Source organism: Rhinolophus sinicus, chromosome 3, assembly GCF_057876585.1.
Source record: "Rhinolophus sinicus isolate RSI-liver-muscle chromosome 3, RSI-T2T, whole genome shotgun sequence".
Taxonomy (NCBI): Eukaryota; Metazoa; Chordata; class Mammalia; order Chiroptera; family Rhinolophidae; genus Rhinolophus; species Rhinolophus sinicus.
The window spans coordinates 148,151,206-148,172,465 of record NC_142503.1 but is presented as its reverse complement, the minus strand read 5'-3'; the positions used below and the strand labels follow the sequence as shown (position 1 = coordinate 148,172,465).

Sequence of the window (21,260 nt, the reverse complement as noted above, 5' to 3'; positions counted from 1 at the left end):
ACACAGATGCTAGAAACATAGCCAGGGCCATTTCTTTTGTAATGAGATACTACGCTGTTTCACTTTCATGGTTTTATATGAGAAACTTCAACACTGTATAAATCCATTTTTCAAAGTAGAAACTAGAAATTTTAGGGACGTAATAAAGAGGGATTAAAGACAGAGATGTGAGACACAAAATGATAGTTTGGCCATGACATCTACCTTCTACCTTCCCTTTGAACTATCAACATCACTGAATACCTGTAAGAAACAATTTTTGATGATGGTTATATATTCTAAATGGATTATTGGCTTTTTTTTTTTTTCCCTGAGGAAGGGGATAATGTAAGTGATAAAATAGGATTCTGAAGTTATAGGGCACCTATTTTGTCTCAGTAAGTAATTACGCGGTCAAATGGATTATCCTCTCCTTGTGTTGTACACACAAAACAATCCCAGTGATACCTCACTCTGAGCTGCCAGCAAGTTAGCTCCTTCTGTGAATGCGAGGTGGCATATTCTTTGCAGTTACCATGCAAAGGTAATACATGCATTGTCTCATTTATCTTCACAATAGTCCTATGAACCAAGTGTTGAAATGTTCTGCATCTTACCAATGCAACATCTGAAGGTTAAAAAGGTTAAATACTTTGGCTAGTGTCCTCACATATTTGGAAGCAGCTGAGGTAGAACTGGAACCAAGGTTGTCTGTGTCTGGAACCCATTCCCATGCTACACTATATTCTAATAGGTAGAAATGAAACAAAAACATGTATTTCAACTAGAGGCACAATGTTGGCTGATATGTGGTACATTGAACGAATGAACAGATGAAGGAAATGTAGTCTATAAATACAATGGAATATTACTTGGCCTTTAAAAAGAAAGAAATCCTACCATATGTGATAACATAGATAGACCTGGAGGACATTATAAGTGAAATAAGAAGCCAGTCACAGATGCCAAATATATATTTCAACCGGTTAAGTTCCTATCCTAAAGGGACCGAAACTGGGCTTCCCCGTACAACTGCAAAGTCTTGTGAATGTCAAGCAATAATAAAGGGTGGGATTATGTAGTCAGCAAATTCCCATTTATAATGGAGTTGAATACGATGACAAGTTTAATATCTGCTTTGAGGAGTTTCATTTTCTTACATTAAATTTTTGCCTATAAGACTTCTCTACATTTTACTGGATTTCTATGCAGCATTCCATTTTGCCTTTATTCACCCAAAGCCAGTTTAGTATATGAAAGAAAACATATTCTGTAATTTACTCCCAAGGTAGGAATGCCGAATGCTACAACACAATGCCCAAAATTCCCAGTTGACCTACCAATTGGAAAAATATGAGAAATATGGCAGAAAGTAAAACAGCAAAATTTAGTCCCTAAAGTTTGACGTGACTCATCCTGAAAGCAGACTGTGAGATCACAGACACACATCTTCTTAGCCCTGCATTGCTTCATACTACGACTTGTAGGAGGATGGTTTCTTGCAGAGCTATCGTTAGTTCATAACTCTTTAGAAACAGTACTTTTTAAAATTCTTATTACCTTCAGTTTGGATAATTGTCCAAGATCTTTAGCAGCGATGAAAATCATCTGGGGTCCCTAAAGATACACATTAAAAAAAAAAAAAAAAAGAGGAAAGACTCAGTCTTAAGATCTTTAGTAATAGTCACAGTAGAAGTGTGTTCAAAAGAGAATTTGTTTTATTTCCGTATTATATTTTTGACTGTTATGCCAGATGCCCTTAATCGGTCTGTCTTACAGATTGGGTCAAAGATATCTAGTATTGCTGGCAATATAACTGTCATCATAGGCATTCCACTTCTGAAAATTTCAAGTCTGAGTTACTGAATGCGTTGCTGCTAATGTAGTTAGTTTAATGTAGCATAAGGATGAATCAGTTATCTTTATGTTTTATCAGTTTTTTTTCAGTAGAGGCAACTCCCTTACTTCATTCCTTCCCAAAATAAATCTATGCAAAATTTCAAGATACAGAGCTGAAAAAAGTGGAGCTGTTCCTACCACAATGCTGTGCAAACTACCAGAGACCTGCCCTTTCAACTCCACCGTCAGCTGGAGCTTTTTCTTGGAACTTGAAGGTCCTGGGAAGAGTTTGAAAAACAGCAGAACAAACCATCCAAAGTACTACTAGAATGAAAAACTAGAGGCATGTCTGTTGGTAAATGTGACAGACATTTAAATTTGGCTAAGTTCATTAGTAGTCTAGATTATTTTCACAGTCAGGAAAATCAGCCATTCTGGAGTAAAATTCTCCATTTCTTACTAGAGCTTGTATATTCATTAGGAAATTAAAGACTACAAAGTTCATGAGAACAGCAGCCATGTCTAATTTGTGCCTATATTTTATCCCCAGCACCCAGACAGTGTCTTGTACATAGCAGAAGCTCAAAGAACATTTATTGAATGAATGAGTGATGTAGCTTCATACTTAGAGATCTCAACACTAGAGAAAATTGAGGTGATGGTAAGCTTTCCTAGGGAAAACCTTATATCAAAGCTGAAATGTTGTATATAGCATTTCTGTTATAACATTATGTATTCTTAAAACAAACTCATAGTCTATAAAATTTTACACTAGAAATAGTGTGGCTCAGGGGGAAAACAGTGGGCAGCACAGTCAAAGCTCATGTAATTTTATTACCAAATAACTGTCAAAAACAATAAATGATACTTTGGGAGAGAGCTTAGACAGCTCCCAGGTTGCTTAGTGAGGCTGGTGGCTGCCCCAAGGCATATCAAAAATGCAAAAACAACAACAACAACAACAAACAAACAAAAAACAAACAAACAAACAAAAAGCAAACAAACAAACAACAAAAGAATAGAGTACAATTAAGGGTTGAGAGGATACCTTAAAATGATCCATAGAAGTGAAGATATGAGCACAGGGGAGAGTACCTGACATGTGTGAAAACCATGCAAAGTATATCTTTCTGGCTAGAAGGCCACTGGGCAAGTAGAGCCTTCCCTGCTTTTTAAATTTTTAAAAAAACATAGGGATAAAAGTGCTCCCACCTGTGTAGTAGCGAAGCTGGGTGCTCTCCTTTTCCGAAGTTTATAGCTGTTCTATTATATTCCAGAGCCTCTCACCTAGGACAATTTTCATATACTCCAACCCAACTTCCAGATTTTACTGACATCATTCCCCGTGGACCAATTACATGGTTGCTAACTGGTGTTGCAGAAACAAAATGTGTATGTGTGTGTGTGTTTGTGTATGATATTTGGTTACCCATATATGTAGGCTATAAATGATTATACCACACATTAATGGCATGAAATAAAACTCAAAGTAATTTATATTTTATCACGCACTGCCTGGCAGTAAATCAACAAAAACATGCATCTTTGCATCTTGGAACACTTTAGAAGAAAACATTTTCTATATAATTTCATTGGATAAATGTGGACTAAGTGTGCATGATTAATGGCATCAGTACATATTTTAGTTTAGTTTGGTTTATAATTACGCTTTATTTGCATCACCTGTCTTCTTCATAGAAAAGAATTACTGCGTAACAGGTGCTTTTTAGGATTATTTTTTTCCTTGTTTAGCTCAGGATATGAGAACTGAGATATTTGGCACTGTGTATCCATTTGACCATTGTACAACTTTGTTGTCAACTGATCTTTTTTTTTTTTAAATTTCACCATGTATGGGACAATCATGTGCTTCAAATACACTAAAAGCTGTCTCCTCTATTAACATCCAAGTGGGAAGGGAATAGATGAAAGCAAAATGTAAAGATGAAAACATTCCATACGACAGTGTTGGATTTGTCTTCTTAAATTGTAAGATTTCAGAAAGAAACACAGTAAATCTATTTCCCTGGGAGTGCATAGTAAAATTACATAAAAATATTATGTGTATATACCAGATAACTCTATAAGTTGAACTTTTATGAATTTTTTTCAAGAGATGAAGTTTGACTGTTATTGCCACTATTTTAAAATTGATTTCTATAGGAAAATGCTATTTGAATGATCATTATTAATATATTGTATACCAAACATTTTTTTTTCCAAAATGGACTTAACTAATATTTCATCTGGATTAAAACCATTCATTTAAATAAAAACCAGTGAGATGTATCATTGAAGGTAAAAATCAAACTTTATAAAATACTTACTGTTTGATCTGTTAGAGGAGGGAGAACAACTTGTTTTTCTATTTTGTTAAGAACTAGCTTCCATAGCTCTTTCAAAACTCGCTTCAGAACTGTTTTCTCACAGATTTTTGCTGAGAGACTTAGTCTGAAATAAAATAATACTTATAATCACTTATAAATTTCATATCAAGATATCAACTTATTTTATTGATCAGAAATTCACATTTTTCAATACTGAGATTCAAATACCTAAGTAGGCCTTTATAATTTTCAAATGCTAAATTTCATTTACTGAAAAATAATATAATATCAAAAATCTATTTCACATTATACATTAGATAATTATCTAATTGGTAGAAAATAAATTCAGAGCATTTCTTTCCTCAAACCATTTCTTAAGTTGTCATCAAGGCTCCCAAAGTATGCACATGATTTTTTCATCTACATTCCCAACTTGTATTTACTCCATGCCCATGTTCCTGTTCAGGCCAAACACCAAGGAAACACCTTTTAATCACTACCTGGCACTGAACCAACATCATAGGATGGCGAAAATGCATATAACTTTACTCGACAGCCATAATTTACCAACTTTGTTTTCCAGTTTTATTGAGATGGCACTGGCATAAGTGTAATGTCATTGTGTAAGTTTAAGGTGTACAACATAATGATTTGATACATATGTATATATTGTAAAATGATTACCACAATAAGTTTAGTTAACACCCATCATATCACATAGTTGTAATTTTTTTCCTGTGTTGACAACTTTTAAGATCTACTGTCTTAGCAGTGTTCAAATACACTATGTAGTGTTATGAAGTATAGTTACCATGCTGTACATTATATCCTCAGGATTCATTTATCTTATAACTGTAAGTTTGTACCTTTTGACTACCTTCAGCTATTGCCCCACTTCTCATCCTGACTTCTGACCTCTGGCAACCACCAGAGTTTTTCTCTGTTTCTTCAAGTTCAGTTTTATTTTTCAGATTCCAAATTTACCAAGCTTAACTGGTGTATGGTATCTCTTAAAAATTCTTCTTATGGTGGGATAATGAAGGTGGCATCATCTACCATTTATACAACTTGTGAGTTTAGAAACCTCTTCTGCAGATATTTCTCATACATTACTATGTCCATGTTAGAAGTCAGAAACAGGCTCAGAGAGGTTATGGAGCTTGTTGAAGGAAGTGAAGCTCGGGAGGGCTGAGATTCAAAGTCAGGCTCTCTTCCTCTAAATCCAGTCTGTCATCCAAAGCCCCATGCTATCCTTGATAAATGTGTTTGTATATGAAGGCAGGGCAGCATGTGAAGACATAGTGCTGCATAAATATTTGCTGAAAGTACCATGATATGATACTCAACTCTTTGATACTCCTTTAATAAGAGCTAATCAAACCTGTTTCACAGAGGGCCAAAGGTGAGTCATATGTCAGGGTATGACTCCCTGTAGTGCTGCTAAGTACTGCGTATACATTTGGACTCAGAAATTATAACCTGGGTTCTGGTTCTGAGAGAGACAGAATTTAAATATTTAAATATACAATAAATATTTAAATAGTTAAATTAATTATTAATATTTAAAGGCATGTGACATGTGAGAGGCAAAGGAAGAGATTTCCAAAATACATCTTCATGTAGAAGTATTTCTCCTAATACTATTCTAACATAGAATACATGAAAATGACCTCCTCTGGATGAATAGGAGAGTTGGGGACCCCTGAGGCATATCTTTGGAATCCATAGCCCCACTAGTTTAGAAACCATTCTTTCAAGGTAGCATTTCTAGCCTACTAGTGGCTTTCACCATCTGGACATAGGGGGAAGCCAGCAGATGTGTCGTAGCAGAACAACAGACCCTATCCTCTGAAATTCCTAGGATGTTTTGAGAAACAACAAATCTGCCAATTTTGCAGCAGACATGTAATTTCCATTTTCAAAATGTCTGAGTTTAAGAATCGCTTTTGATTTTATGGTCAGCTCATGTACTTTGCATGCTAACTAACCCTGCTTAGACTGGAATTCAATGGAAAGGTATAAAATCATTGACATGTTTGCAGCTCCACATGGGATTTCTGCCAGCTAGAAATAGAGTTTATAGCTTGTTTTTAGAGTGGTGAAGTCTTGGAGAAATGAAACATAAACAAATAGATGACTTACTTAGAGAGGCTGCACAAAGACAAAGAGAGCCTGTACATTTACAACACAATTTCTAAGGGGATTTTCTCAAAGCCACCTTGAAGACTTTCATCCCTCTACTGTTCATTTTAAATAACAACAAAAACTACAACAATAACAAACGGGGCATCTAACAACTGCTTCCTTAATTTAGTCAGTTAATCAACTTGATAATGTAAGCTACAAAGCATATTTTTTGGAACCTGAGCTGTCTAGAGTCTCTGATGACAGAATCAATTAACCAGAAAATTTTCAATGCTGGCCGTAGCGATTTCCTGTGATACAAGTATAGGCGATCAGATTTTCATGAAAACCTATCCAGCTTTTCTCTCTCCTCCTGGAATGCCCATCCTTCATTTCCATGCATTCAAACCCTATCCACCTTTAAAGACCTAACCCAAATGGAATTTCTACTCATAGTGTGAACAGGAGATTATTATGTCATACCTTACTGTTTTTATTTGCAAACCTTTCTTATTTTTTTTCTACCTAAACTGTTGGCTCCTTGAGAATGGAATACCTAATTTTTTAATACCTGATTTTTTAAAACTCCCCCCTAAAAAGTAGCTATATGGCTATGCATTCTGAATTAGCCCTGAAAATTTCTGCAACTCTTCATGCCTCATGTAATAATGCTTTCCAAAAATTTTAAATCTCTTTCACAAATTTTTAAAGCTCATAGATGTTTTTCTATCTTTATACAGTCTCTTTCTACTAAGAATTAAAATAAATTATATATAATTTCCATATATAATTACATAATAAAGAATAATTCTAAGTAACAATTAAAACTGAGTAAAGTAAGAATCTAAATATACTAAAAATAAGGGTCCACCCACATTATGTATTAGCCCAATTTTATAGATGATGAAATGGATTTGAGGTCCCTCAGCTAGTAGTTGACAGTATCAGGATAACTTAAAACTTTCTGTAGGTTCCACAATGTTTGGTTACAGTATTTACAAAAATATATAGTCTTGCTAATGATAAATGACATATCTCCACACTACCGGTTAGAGTTCTAAAAATAGAAGGCATTCCGGTAGGAGCTTTATTTAAGAGAATCAGGATTTTGCTTTGTCCTACTCTGCATTCACCATCATATTCACAACCAACTTGTGGCATGTTTGTGGGATCCAATCCTGTGTTGTCCACAGAAAAGAGCCAGACAGACAGATAAAAATTTCAAGAGGTTGTATAGGAAGTTAGGTGATAAAATCTACATTAAGAAACTAAAGCTATGAAGAAGTCTTTCTCCCTGTCTTCCTTTCTCTTCTTCCTCCTTTATCACCCTCCCTTCCTCTCTTCTTTCGCTACTTTTTTCTTCTATATCCACTTGCCTGCCCACCTCCTGCTAAGCTATCTAATTACCTGATCACTTATCTTCTAGATATTTCCTCATAGAGAACAGCAAATAAGACTTAATTTGTCTAACAAATACTGAAATTAAAGTGATAGGAACATTAGTCTTATTTCCGCAGTAAGATTAAAAGCAAAAGGAAATGGAATGAAAATAGAAGTCATAAATATATAGAAGGGGTTTTCCCTCTTTTTTGTTTCCTTATCTTTAAAGAAAGGTATTGCATCTTTCTTATTTATCTTGTTCCCTTTGGTATTAATTAATTTGCCACAACTATATTCAATGAGGTTACATCTGTAAACCACCAGTTATAACCCTGGTCCCTTAGTAGGCATTCAAAATTATTTTTTGCTTTTATCTTCTTTTAGTTCTGGTTTTAAATATCACTGTTTAAGAAATCGTGTCTCTGGTTGCTTTAGATAATGGTTCCCAATTGTGGACACATTTTAAAACATAGGTGCCTTGACCTGACTCCAAACTTATGAAATTAGAACTTTCATATAATTTATGCAGTGACCCTTGATTAGTCTAGTACCCACTTGGCACTATAAATGCTGTGTTTCCCTGAAAATAAGACCTAATCAGAAAATAAGCCCTAGCATGATTTTTCAGGCTGCTCATAATATAAAATAAGCCCTACCATATTTCTGCGAAAATAAGACCAGGTCTTATATTAATTTTCGCTCCAAAAGATGCATTAGGGCTTATTTTCTGGTTAGGTGTTATTTTTATTTTTGGGGAAAAGCGATAGTTGTTGCAACATTATTCATTATATTTCCTACGCTGTACTTTACATCCCTATGACTATTTTGTAACTACCAATTTATATTTCTTAATCCCTTCACTGTTTTCACCCAGTTTCCCAAAAATATGTTATCTGAGGAGCATGAAATCCTAAAACTCTCCCCCACTCAGAACAGCAACCTCCTTGGTTACCAGTGTTTATTTCCTCTCCACTTTTTCTTGCGTGTACAAAATCACTCCTGCTTTTTTGTAGTCTAGTAATGGACTACAAGTGTTTTGTTTTTACTCAATTCATGCAATTCTGTAGAAGCCTTAAAAAGACTGTCTTACATACAGGAAAACAATTTTTTTGCTTAAGCCCATATCAGTCAAAAGAGAAAACTGGGTAGAAGACTTACGTTTTGTCCAAGAAGTCCATGAGTGGTCTTAATACAATCTCTGCATCCATTGCTGCACTGTTCTTATTAGATGCAGTATTTCCATTTGTTCTCATTTGATTTAGTTCAAAACCCATCTGTTTTATACACTGTTCAATGATAAGCTGGAAACTAAAAATAAGGAATACAAATACTGTAATAAAAGCAAGCATTTATGCCTTCCTTTGCTTGTGCCTTTTTAATTCAACCCCAAAGAGACTGATCTGTTTCAAATGGTGTGAATTCCCTTGCTCATTAGTTTGCAAACTTATTGTTCAGCTGGAAAAGTTCTTATTGCAATGAAAGCTACATGGACCCACATATGTAAAGTAGATAAAAGTAATGCTCTTCCGGTTGAATTAAATTGAGTGAGGGTTCATTCAGCCCTCATCTCTTGCAGTAATAGCTGAAATGTTCTTCTTAGAATTGTTTGAGAAAATGACTGTTTTTGAAAGATACCTGGCATCTGGGTACACCTTCTTCATTTGGCTTCTGGGACTCCACACCCTCTAACTTTACCGGCTGCTCCTTCTCGATTATTTGACCTCTAACCATTGTCAGACTTAGCAAATAAAAATGCAGGATGCCCAGGTAATATGAATTTCAGACAGTAAGTATTTTTTAGTATAAGTATGCCCCATGCAATATTGGGGACATAGTCACACTAAAATTATCCATTATTTATCTGAAATTCAAATTTAGTGGGGCATATTTTATATTTTATCTGGCAACCCTACATTGTAATCTAGGATCAATCCTTAGACCACTCCATTTCTCTATCAAAAATCACTTTCTTGGCAATCATATCTAGTCTCATGGCTTTCATACCATCAATGTACTGGTGATTCCCAAATATACATCTGTAGACATGACTTCTAATGTAAATTCCAGGCTGTTTTATTAAACTGCCTATGTTACTTTTCCACTTAGAAGTCTAAGTTTCTCTTTTATCCAACATCTAGCCCATCAGCAAATCTTCATAAAGTATCATAAATTTGAGAATCTATTATTACTTCCACAAAGCTACTATAGACCCACCCACCATTATCCTTCATCTGATAACTTATGTAGCATTACTATGTAATAATTTCCTAAATAGCCTTTCTGTTCAACCATCTACAGATACCCTGTTAAAATAGAAACCAGATCATACTCCTCTCTTGCTAAAAATCTTCTAGGGTTTCCAGATCCACTTAGAACAAAACCTAAAATGTATTTTATGGACTTAGTTAAAGCCAAACATAATCTGGAAACCTCCCTGATCTCATTTGTTGAGATTTTCTTCTTGGCTTCGTTACAGTCTAGCCACAATAGCCTTCCGGTGTCCTTAGAATTCTCTGAGTATGCTCTTATTCCATGGCCACTATTATGGTCCCCCACCCCCCATGGAATTTCTCATGGGTTTCTTGGTCTCTCACTTATTTTGGGTATATGCCACATATCATGCCCTGAAAGTTTTCTTGAACACTTGACATGAAATGACATTTCTATCATTCTCCATTATCTTAAAGTTTTTTTCTTAATTACATTATTATTTGACACACTACATAGTTTTCATTTATTTGTTTATTGTCTGTTGCTCCAACTACAGTGGATTCCCAAATATACATGACTTCTAATGTAGGGCAGGGACTTTCTTTTTCAGCGCTACGTATCCACAAGATGTCATATCTCAGACAAAGAAGTTGCTCAAGAAATGATTGAAGGTCTCAATGGACACGTTTCATTCCACCCACCCCTATTGCCTCACCACTCTAAGAATTTAAATAAGTCTGTGAAGAGTGATTCTTAGCATTATTACTATGTTTTCATTCTTTATACCCCTATATTAGTTTTGGTGATTCTTACCAAAGCAACAGCAAGTAATAAGAGCTTTAAATAGTGGAGACTTAGCATCACCATTCCTTTATACTGTCGTATTTCCAGCGACAGGATTAATTATAACACATGTGTAGGCAGGAAAAAAAAAGTATTTAGGAGAATGGGATCAATGAAAAAATGAAAACTTGGGAAATGGTCACATTACTAGAATAGTAATGATTAGAAAGAAAGAGTTCATTTTAGTATTGCAATTTAGTCAGACTCATTCCTCTTCTTCCTCTACACACAAAGATTATAGAATTCATATTATTGGAGAAGTATCCAAATGCACCAATTCCTCAAATTTTACATAGACGTTTAGGAATTTTCACTATATAATGCATCTATTATTAATTAAATAGAAAGACTACATTTATTTACCAAGGTATGCATGCATTCTACAAATATTTAATAAATACTTATTATGTGACAATCTCAGTTACAAGGTGCTGAAGATACAGCAATGAACAAGACATAAAATTTCCTGTTTTTGTAGCACATCTGAGACCTTTTATTTTAGAATTTATATTATGGAAATATTTCAGTTAGCCTGTTGTCAAATATTTAATTTTTCCAGTTTTTGGCTTTGCTATCTAATATAGGAAATCTTTGATAAATCTTAAATGGTCTCAACTTGGATATTTTTCTTGCTCTTTATAACAGGTTTATAAATATTGGTCCATAATTTTGAGCATATAGTCAAGGCCTGATTCTACTTCTACCATCATGTTGGTCTGTTTCCATCTTGGCTCCTGACTTTTCCTTGACTTCTTTTACTGCTGACAACATTCTCGTCCCTCTGGACTTGGCATTTGTATTTGGTTCCTTGATCCTTGGATCTCAGCTTGCCCCTACAGATGTGATTCATTTCTTGGTTCTCTGAATATTTATCTAATTCAATGAAGCACCCTCTTTCATGCTCAGGTCCAAAGGAATCCAAATGTATGACCAGTTGGCATTTACCTGGCTGGACCTGCCTTTGGACATTTGTCTGGTAGTGGTTGTGGGAGAGGGTGATGGGGATGATAGAGAAGGTAAGAAGCGGGGGTGGTAGTGGTGGTGGGGTCTGTTATTCAGTGAGGGGAGAGTTGGTAGATAGAAAAGGTGGGCAATAGAAAAGAAAGGTAAATAATGTTGGAAATTTTGAACTGGTTGATTTACCACTGGGTTATCAGTGATCCTGTTGAGTGTAGTAATACTCACCTTTGAAGTAACACTTTCTTTCACACTGATTCTCAAATCAGTGTATTGGGTGGAAGACAGACTAAGCAGAAGGTATGATACTCACATTCCAAAAATGTGCAAATATCTTCCTACAACAGACAGATATGGTAAACTCCCACCAAAAGCTGGCTGTGTGTGTGGGATCAGGCATATGGAGGAAGGGTTAACAGTGTTTGAGGGAAAGTTCTATCTCCTATTAGTCCAAGGTGAACCAACCGATACCTGCATTTCATCTAAAAATCTTTCGCCTCTATCCATTTTGGGTAAATTGACCTAAAAAAATCTTTTTATTCTATCCATTTTTTTTTTTGGTTGAAAATGTATTTTTTAGTCAGCTTGAATTATTACCAGTTAATAATGACAGACTCTGTGAGCACCCAAAAAGCCAAACACAGAAGAATTCCTATGAAATGTTCTTGAATTCTTTGTTTACTTAATCCAGCCAGCCCCTGGTACCAAATAAATCATTAAAAGAAATGTAGTAAATTAAAAAAAAAAACAACAAAGAAACTTCAAAATATGTGTGTAAGCAGAAACTTAAGTGGCACAAGTTTTGTAAATTTTAAGAACATCTTTATGATCGCACTGAAGGGATATCACTTCGTCTCAGTTCCTAGGTGGGTGCTCTGTGACCATGTCAGGAACCCAGGAACTTGGGCTTCAGATGTGTGGTTTGGCTCTTCCCTGGCTTTACTGCAAAATCATCTTACTTGCCACATACAGTAGAATTATTGAACTGTGGGTTTTAGTAACACCAGATGAAATGGAGTTTGGACAATTAATTATGCACATAATTTTAAAGCTCTAGACTGCTAATTTAGACTCTAGGAAGGGTAGCTCCAGACAAAATTATCCAGTGTGACTTCACAGCATGATCGCACGATCATTATGGACTTCCCTCCCACCCTGTGGAAGTGATGTAGATCTGATTAGTAGTGTAGGACATGAAACCATAGACACAAGGATCTAAGAATTATTCTTTTTATAAGCATGCCATGTCGGTTATTTATTTTAATAATCCTAGCCCTAATTCAATAAAGTATTAAATTCTTTCCTATGTTTATAGAAAAATGAAGAAATAGATACTGGGCAACCAGAGTTTCAATATCTAGGTTAAAATAGCTGGGTTCCTATGAACGAAGCCCATCAAGTGCCCTCCTGGACACCACTCCTTATTTCATAACTGAAGTTTGCTCTGAATTTTTTTCAAATCATAAATTACATTTCACCTTTTGTAATCTGAACATTCTCCCCCATCAAACAAAATAAAACAGCACAAAATAAAAAGTATTTGTTCATCAAGATGATTTGGGTACATTACAGAAAGTAATTTGAATATACTTTTTCTATTTACATTCTAGTTTCTATTCTGTTTAGTCATCTTATTTCCCATAAAGTTACAAACACCTCTAGCTATTCCTGACCTTCTTTTATCCCCCTAACTTTGCTATATAATCTTGATTTTTGCTTTCCTCACTGAAGGCCACAGTCTTTCTTTTGGCTAACCACAATTAAATTCACAACTGGAATAAACAGACTTAAACCTAAAATAACTGATTGAGTGACCCATTGCTAAGTGTCACCCCAAGTCAGACCCAATGAGCCCCCATTGTTTGGGACAATGTCTATCCTTCCAACTCCAGGTAAACAAAACCTTCAAATTGCTTATTAAGATCTAGGCCAAGAAAGCCTAGATCATCCAGGTCAGCTAACGACATAAAATAAACGGCAGAGTGACTACCCTAAGCTCAATACAGCAGGCTGTGTCTCCCTCAGAATGTGACCTGTGAAGGTGGGCTCTACAGAGACAATCAGCACACCCTCTGATACCTGAGAGGAGGCCAATGTGGGATTTTTTTTTTACTTTGCCTTATTCCTATATTTGAGAAAAAATATGAAGCTTTTGATGTCTTTTTCACTTTATTCTCTCTGATTTATAAGTGGCATAACTATCCATAAATGTTTATTAGGAGGTTATCTTTTCCAAAACACAATAATAAGTAATGAGTGGAAGTCAAAGAGCTAGCTAGCCCTCATCGTAAAAGTAAGTTTTAGTTTCATCTGATAACTGGACACATAGTTTAAAATAGTAAGTCAACATTTAGTGAGCCAATATTTCAACCAAGTTCTGTTTGAAATTAATGAGCCTCTTTAAAGGTGTGTTTGCTTTCCTGTTTATTTTAACATTTGATGATGAGATGATGGCCTTGTACTGTAGGACCGAAATGAAGTTTATATAGGATGAACTCTCTCTCTTTAGAACAATACCATAGGCAAGCAAAGATAATTCAAAAAAATAGAGAATATATGAACGTATCAGTAGTTTCCTATGGAGTAATTGTATTAAGACCCCTAAGCCCTAAAACCTAGAATTCTGATTTTATTCAGTTATGGAGTTGGAATTTAGTAATTCGGAAGTGCAACCACCTTGATAGATATGGCATTAATGCAATTCATACTTCCTATGTATGTAAAGATTTTCTCCCTTCCTTCTTCCCACCCTCTATTCTTTTAACAGTCAATTGCTAAGCTCTAAACACTACAACTGCAATAGGAATGAGATATGGTTTCTGCCCTTAAGAAGCATATAATCAGGTGAGGGAAATAGGCAAGTAAACCAGAACTTAGAGCAGTGTTGTAAGTGCTATCCAACTAATGGATACAGTTCTGGGGAGCACATAGCAAGGCATCACTATAAGATTACAGGGTCATGGAAACTTTCCAGAGGAGATGATACCTAGATTCAGTCTCAAAGTTAAACGGATTTAGCCAGTCATCGGAGAGAAACAGCACTGACGGCATGGTTACTATTAACTGAGACCTATAGCCTTTGGATAATAACTACTTAGGCCACTTACCTTTCACCGTAAGTGACGCTGAGCTCATCCAGAACCCCACTGAGTTTAACTTGAAGTTCTTTTAGAATAGTACTAGCTTCAGGATCTAGCTGCAGAGAGACCATAAACCACATTACTTAGGAGTTCTGAGAAAACATACTTTTCTTTTATAAGCATTTTGCTTGTTATAAGGTAACATCAAATTAAAAAAAACAAAAAACACGTGTAATTTTTTCACTTCCTCTTTTTATCTTTGAAATCAAATGCAAAATTTAGAAAATTCTAAATGAACCAGAAGAGGTTTTATCCGTGAAAAAATTGATCAAAATGCATAGCATGCATACAAATAAGAGCTAGATAGCAAAGCCTTTGTTGGCTATAGCAATGGGCTGCAGGGCATAACAACATAAGCTTCAGGACATGGTAACTTCATAACTTAGAAAAACTAACAATACATTAGTGGAATATACATGTTGCTTCAAAGTATATTTTCATCTTTAACATCTCTGTAAATGAATAGGCCCCTTAAAATTTTTTTTTAAATTGGTAAAAATCATTTTTGAGTATTGCATCATGCCTTATTTGAAAGTGTTTTCATATTTTATCAAGAACTGTAATAGGCTAAACCATTATCCAAGTGCTCCAACGTTTCTCTGGAAGTGATAGGCCTGACTTCCCTCCCTGGGTGTCAATTTGCAACTCAGAGCTTAAAATTCAAAGTAGCCTGTTTTATTTATTTATTTAAAACATTTATCTTTAAATATCCAAGTATTACTAGCTTAGAACTAAGCAACTGAGTAAATTTGGGGGCAAAAGAAAAAAATAATTAAATCGAGATAACTTTTTAAATGCTGTTTTTATAGCGCAAACTTTAAAAGCCAACTTTTCTTTTTATCTAATTTCAGTTCTTAAAGGAATGTTAATATTACAAAATAAGTTACACTATAAATAAATAAAAACAAACAAATAATCAATCTATTAACGTGGCAGAATATTTTTATAATTAAAATTAAACATCAACACAAACTTACCAGCATTTAGAAAAATTTATCCTGTTCGTTAATTATGATTTTGCAAATGAGTTGTTAAAACAGAATGATTTATAATAGATGTAGTGTATCAAGCTGATAGAAATTCATGTAAATGGAAATCGAGCCTATTCTCTGATATTTAAGCCAATCTTCCTTTGAGTCTTTAGAAATTCACTTTCCTACCATTAGTACCTATAGTTCTTGCACAAGCTAGTCTATTATTGAAAAGAAGCGAATGTAATAAAGCCAACTTTGGGGAGTAGAACAAATTAAAGAAGGGCTCAGTGTAAGCAATGGAACCTAATAATGACACCAAATGCATATAAGACCCAATATCATTTTAAACTCCTGGGAGCCAGCCCAGAACCCAAAAGTAGTATATACTGATCCTGCAATCATCCAAGAGCATTTTCCATTATTAAGAAATTGTTAGGGAGAAGTATTATTTATATACCTCAGCTGCTGGGTAGCTTTAGGTTGTGTTGACGTGACTGAAAACATTGGATTAGAAATAAAAAAATGTATTTGGCATCGGATATGTTATTGGTTATATCAAACCAATGCTTGATGTTAATCATGATTTAAATCCAGTTGACTGCAGGAGTGGTTAGTTTCTGCCCCTCTATCAGAGCCTACGTGCTTCTTCTGAACTCTTTATATCTTTCTTCTGTCTCTATCATCAGACAGGCTCACAGCTCTTACCTACAGACACAGAGGCTGCTATAACAGATATAGACATCTCTAGGAGTCAGAAAATTAGAATATCCTCGAGTCTCATACTTTCTGAGAGTTCCATTCAGCTACAACTAGTTGCAAAGCAGTGATTCAGAAAGAAAATTAGATAATACCTATTTAAAAAGACCTCACACTGATATGCATTTAAGCACAATTATCCTAATAAACCATAACTCTCCAACCTTTAACCAAGAAAACATATGTGGACTGTCCCAATCATAGGTAACCCAATCATAGGTAACCATGCAAGCTGAATGATTTTATTGTATGTTATTGCTATTGTCCTAAAACCAAGTCTAACCTTATTTCACTTGGATGAAAATGCTGGGGAATAGGGAATGAGAGAGAATCCCCTCCATATGGTCTTCTGCAGACTCCCCACTCCTTGGCAAAACATATGGGTGGTAGGTTATAATTCTCCAGCTACATATCTACCACCTCCAGGAAAATGTATGACAGTAGAGTTCTCTTCAGGAAATGAGGTTGCTTGTTATTTAAAAATCTGTATTTTGTTTTCATATTTGTTTAATATACACATTGAGGTAGTTTGTTCATCTGTTAAGATAATGAACTTAAAAATCATACAAAAATGGTTAGATAAGTCAGTTGAATAAAATCATGCTATTTTCCCATAAATTATTTTAGTCTACCTTAAGTATTCTAGGAATGGATTTTTGTTATCAAATAATTGGCTGTTACTTGAAAATCTGAAACTGTCAAGCTATAGCAATTTAAACGTTGGTTGACAATTTTCATTTCTTAATAGAAGGATGAGTCTCTAAGTAGGTTCAGAGAGAATGCTTGTAATTAAGTCAAAAGAAAAAAAAGAAACAGAAAATTTTTAGCTTCAGTTAAATACCAAAGGTGCCAAAAAAATGTATACACATTTTATGAGATGTTATCTATGTATTACTTTTCAAAGTTGAATTGAATTACGTATCAATGTGTAGTATGACGTTCGTTCAAAAGATGGTCTTAATCAAATTAATGCTAGTGTCATTCATTGTATTACAATTTCAATACAGTTTTTTCCTTTCTTAAAATGTGTACACATTGTTTTTGGCACCCTCTGTATTTGATGTTTATCTAATCTAAATCATTTCATCAAACCATTAAAATCGGAACAGTAATTTTGAGGTCAATATTCAAATTGCAGGTTTTTGCAATAATAATGGGCATAAGAATCACGCTTATCTAATTCCGTGTTTCCCCGGAAATAAGACTGGGTCTTATATTAATTTTTGCTCCAAAAGACGCAGTAGGGCTTATGTTCAGGGGATGCCATCTGGAAAAATCATGCTAGTGCTTATTTTCCGGTTAGGTTTTACTTTGGGGGAAACACGGTTATAAAATAATCTCTTTAGGCAGGAATTTTACCAACTGTTGAGTTCTGCATTTCTTGATATGATCAAATTGAGGACATTTTCCTTACTCCTATAAACTCTCTAAAGGTTTTAAGAAATAATAATTTGGACTTTGAGAGTTCATTGCTTAAATTACCAAAAGCATATATTACAAACTATTGGCCTCTTTGGAAAGATAAAAAGATACCTAAATTTTTTTCACAGTTTTAAATCTTAGCCTAGTTCTGTTAAGTAATATGATATCGAACATCAAAATTAACTTCCACCTTTTTCATTTAATTATTGAATTATTATTAAAAGACAAAAAAGGAAAAAAATTCAAGCATTCAAAAGTCACAGTTAAAACTTCCTAAATTAGACAGCGAAATAGCAGGTGTACCTGAACAACTTAATTGGCTGACAAAAAATAAACAATAAATAGCTCCATGTAACGAGGTATTCAATGAAAATTTAAGAATACTGAATCACATTCTGAGTTTATAGTAAAGCTTGCAAAACACATTTTATCCACATTCTGTGAAAGGTTTGGGAATTCCAAAATCTAGGCTAGCGAAGTGTGGTTCTAATGATCAGAATGAATCTCAGTTATGTACAGGTAGTATCTGAATTTTTACTCCATTGAGATATTTTACACCATTGAGCCGTAGTAATATAAATGACTTATCTGGAAGAGACAGCTAGCAGGCAAGGTATTAGGTTGGTGCAAAAGTAATTGCAGTTTTTGCAATTGTTTTTAACCTTTTAAACCACAATTACTTTTGCACCAACCCAATATTTTATAAGTTCTTTTTTCGTGAGGCTTACTTCTTTTCTTTTAAAGACAATTTACTAATTACCTCCTTTTGCAAATCTTCTCCCAAATGTTGCTCCCCCCAGGCAGTTAGTAGCTTTACCTTCTGCACTAACTATTCTTTTTACTATAACTGTCTACACAATCTCTCTTCTAATTGTTCTCTCATAAATCTCTGTCTTCCATGGCGGAACTCTGTTTTCGGTTTCTATCGAGGCATCAGCCCCAGTGTCCTGCATGCCTAGGCATTTACCAAATATTTGAGGAAGGAGATTAGGGCAGAAGGAAGCATGAACAGATTTCCTCAAAGAAAATCCTGATATCCAGAGAACTCCTCCTTGGAATGATACTTTGCATTGACTATTAATAGAATACTTTTGCACTTGAAATCTTTCATTCCTTAGCAACCATATATTTTGGAGTTAACAGCTTAGTCCTGATTTCAGATATTTGTCTCATTGCAGGACCATGTCAGATTACATCCTGTTACTTGTTTGGTTCAAAAAATATGGTTACCATAACCACACTGCATGTTTGTTTTCCAGCACAAAGTCTTTCCCTAGGGGAGCTAAAGGGGATTACATTTTATTCCAGCTTCTTATTACAACAGCAACTGTTAAATCAACCAACCATCAATATCTTGCTATATATAACTAGTGCATTGGAAAGTGGCATTTAAACTCTTTTGATAACTCAATACAAACTCTTGAAAAAATACGACTTTGTATGGCAGAAGTTAAGGATCTTTATTCGTTTTTCACAGTGTTCATTACTATCTTATTTCCTGTCTCTTTTCTGTAGGCTACCAGGCTGCCTTTCTTCGTATTCAGTTCATCAGTGTTAGGGTTCCATTATTTGTTCATCTAAAGAAGCTCCCTGACCCTCATCTTCACAGGATCAAAAATTTGATCATTAGTCTGGTGGTCACACCCTCCTCATGACTTCTGCAGAAAATCCTTTAATAAATGCTCACTGCACCACTATTGCTATGAGAGAGTAAGTCTCATTTCCAAGAAAAAAATATTATTCAACTTGAGCTCTTGGTTCCTTCTTTTGGATTTTGTTTCAGCAAATATCCTTTTCTATCTTCCATCCCTCCATCATTATTTTTATTACCCCATTCTATAACTGTGCTCAAATAACGTTTATGCTAAAATGAAAACTAGAATATTGAAAGAAAAAACCCAATTTATTTGGAACTTTTGTATCTTTTCTACTCTTCAAATTGCTCAAAACATAAGTGTAAAACTTGTTGCCTCCACATCCTTATTTCTTAAATATCCATTAGTCTGTGGAGTGAGGTTTCTGCTCTAGATACTCTGTTGAAGTGCTCACACATAGGTCACCCACGATCTCCTAATTATCACATCCAATGATTTTATTTATTCTACTTAGCCTGCATTCATACTGTTGTTGATTCTATTTCTCAAGCTCTTTATGTGCTTGCTTCTCTAGAGACTATCTTCTCCCAGCACTTATTTTTCTGCCCATGCTTTGTGTATTTCTTTTGTTGACCTCTTTTCTTCTGTTTATCCATAAATATCAATGTCCTTCAGTTTTCCCTTCCCACTCCTTTTCTTTTCACTCTTTATTCTCTTCTTGAGCAATCATACTCATCCCTACCGTGTTTCCCCGAAAATAAGACCTAGCTGGACAATCAGCTCTAATGTGTCTTTTGGAGCAAAAATTAATATAAGACCCCATCTTATTTTACTATAATATACGACTGGGTCTTAATATAATAATATAATATAATATAATAATATAATATAATATAATATAATATAATATAATACTGGATCTTATATTAATTTTTGCTCCAAACGATGCATTAGAGCTGATTTTCTGGCTAGGTCTTATTTTCGGGGAAACACAGTATGGCATCAACTACCACCTCTATGCTAATGACCCCCCAAATCTATTATCTACACCTTTACCAGGATGCCTGAGCATCATGTCTATATTGCCATGTGCCGACGAACCAAGACTTTGATGACGTCAAGCTCAACATATCAATGAGGGAACTTTTTACCTGCCTATCCTTCACTTATTTGTATTCTGATTGTCTCTGATTTGATTGACAGCATACAATTGCTTAAGGCAGAACTGTGAAAGTCATCTTTGACTCCTCTGTCTCTCCTTTCCACATTCACTTTGATACCAGATATGACTGACAATATCTCTGAAATGTTTTCTTCATCTATCCTATCCTCATTTTCTGATGGAGGATTTTCCTCATGCAGATTATACTACAATCATTTCCAAGTTGTATTCTTGTACCTGTTTTCCCTCTTCTATTCCATCCTAACTGTTCTTAGAGTTGTTTTAATGAAGCTCAAATATGATAATGGTGCCTGCCAACCCTTTCCCTCTCCACCCCCAATGGATTTCAACCAGGGAAGTACTTCCAGCAATTTCTTACAGTCTTGTCTGAGCTCTTGCTATTTGTTTTATTTTGAAAAGATCACTTCTATCCAACCCTTCTCTTTGACCAAAAACTTATTCATCCTAAAATACCTGGCTCAACTTTTTAAAAATATATGATTGAGAAATCAGTGAAAATTCCCTAGTGAATCTAGCAGCAGGTTACATTC

At 34.8% G+C, this 21,260-nt stretch overlaps 1 protein-coding gene across 3 annotated transcripts in view; it reads right to left on the bottom strand.

Annotated features, from left to right (window-relative positions):
- UNC13C (unc-13 homolog C) overlaps positions 1-21,260 on the bottom strand; it is a 505,001-nt gene that overhangs the window by 61,882 nt on the left and 421,859 nt on the right. For all 3 annotated transcript variants that reach the window (XM_074327724.2, XM_074327725.2, XM_074327726.2), the window contains 4 exons: positions 14,768-14,856; positions 8,808-8,957; positions 4,146-4,269; positions 1,540-1,596 (listed from right to left, as the gene is read on the bottom strand). In XM_074327724.2, coding sequence (XP_074183825.2) covers positions 1,540-1,596; positions 4,146-4,269; positions 8,808-8,957; positions 14,768-14,856 — 420 coding nt within the window. The remainder of the gene's footprint in view (positions 1-1,539; positions 1,597-4,145; positions 4,270-8,807; positions 8,958-14,767; positions 14,857-21,260) is intronic.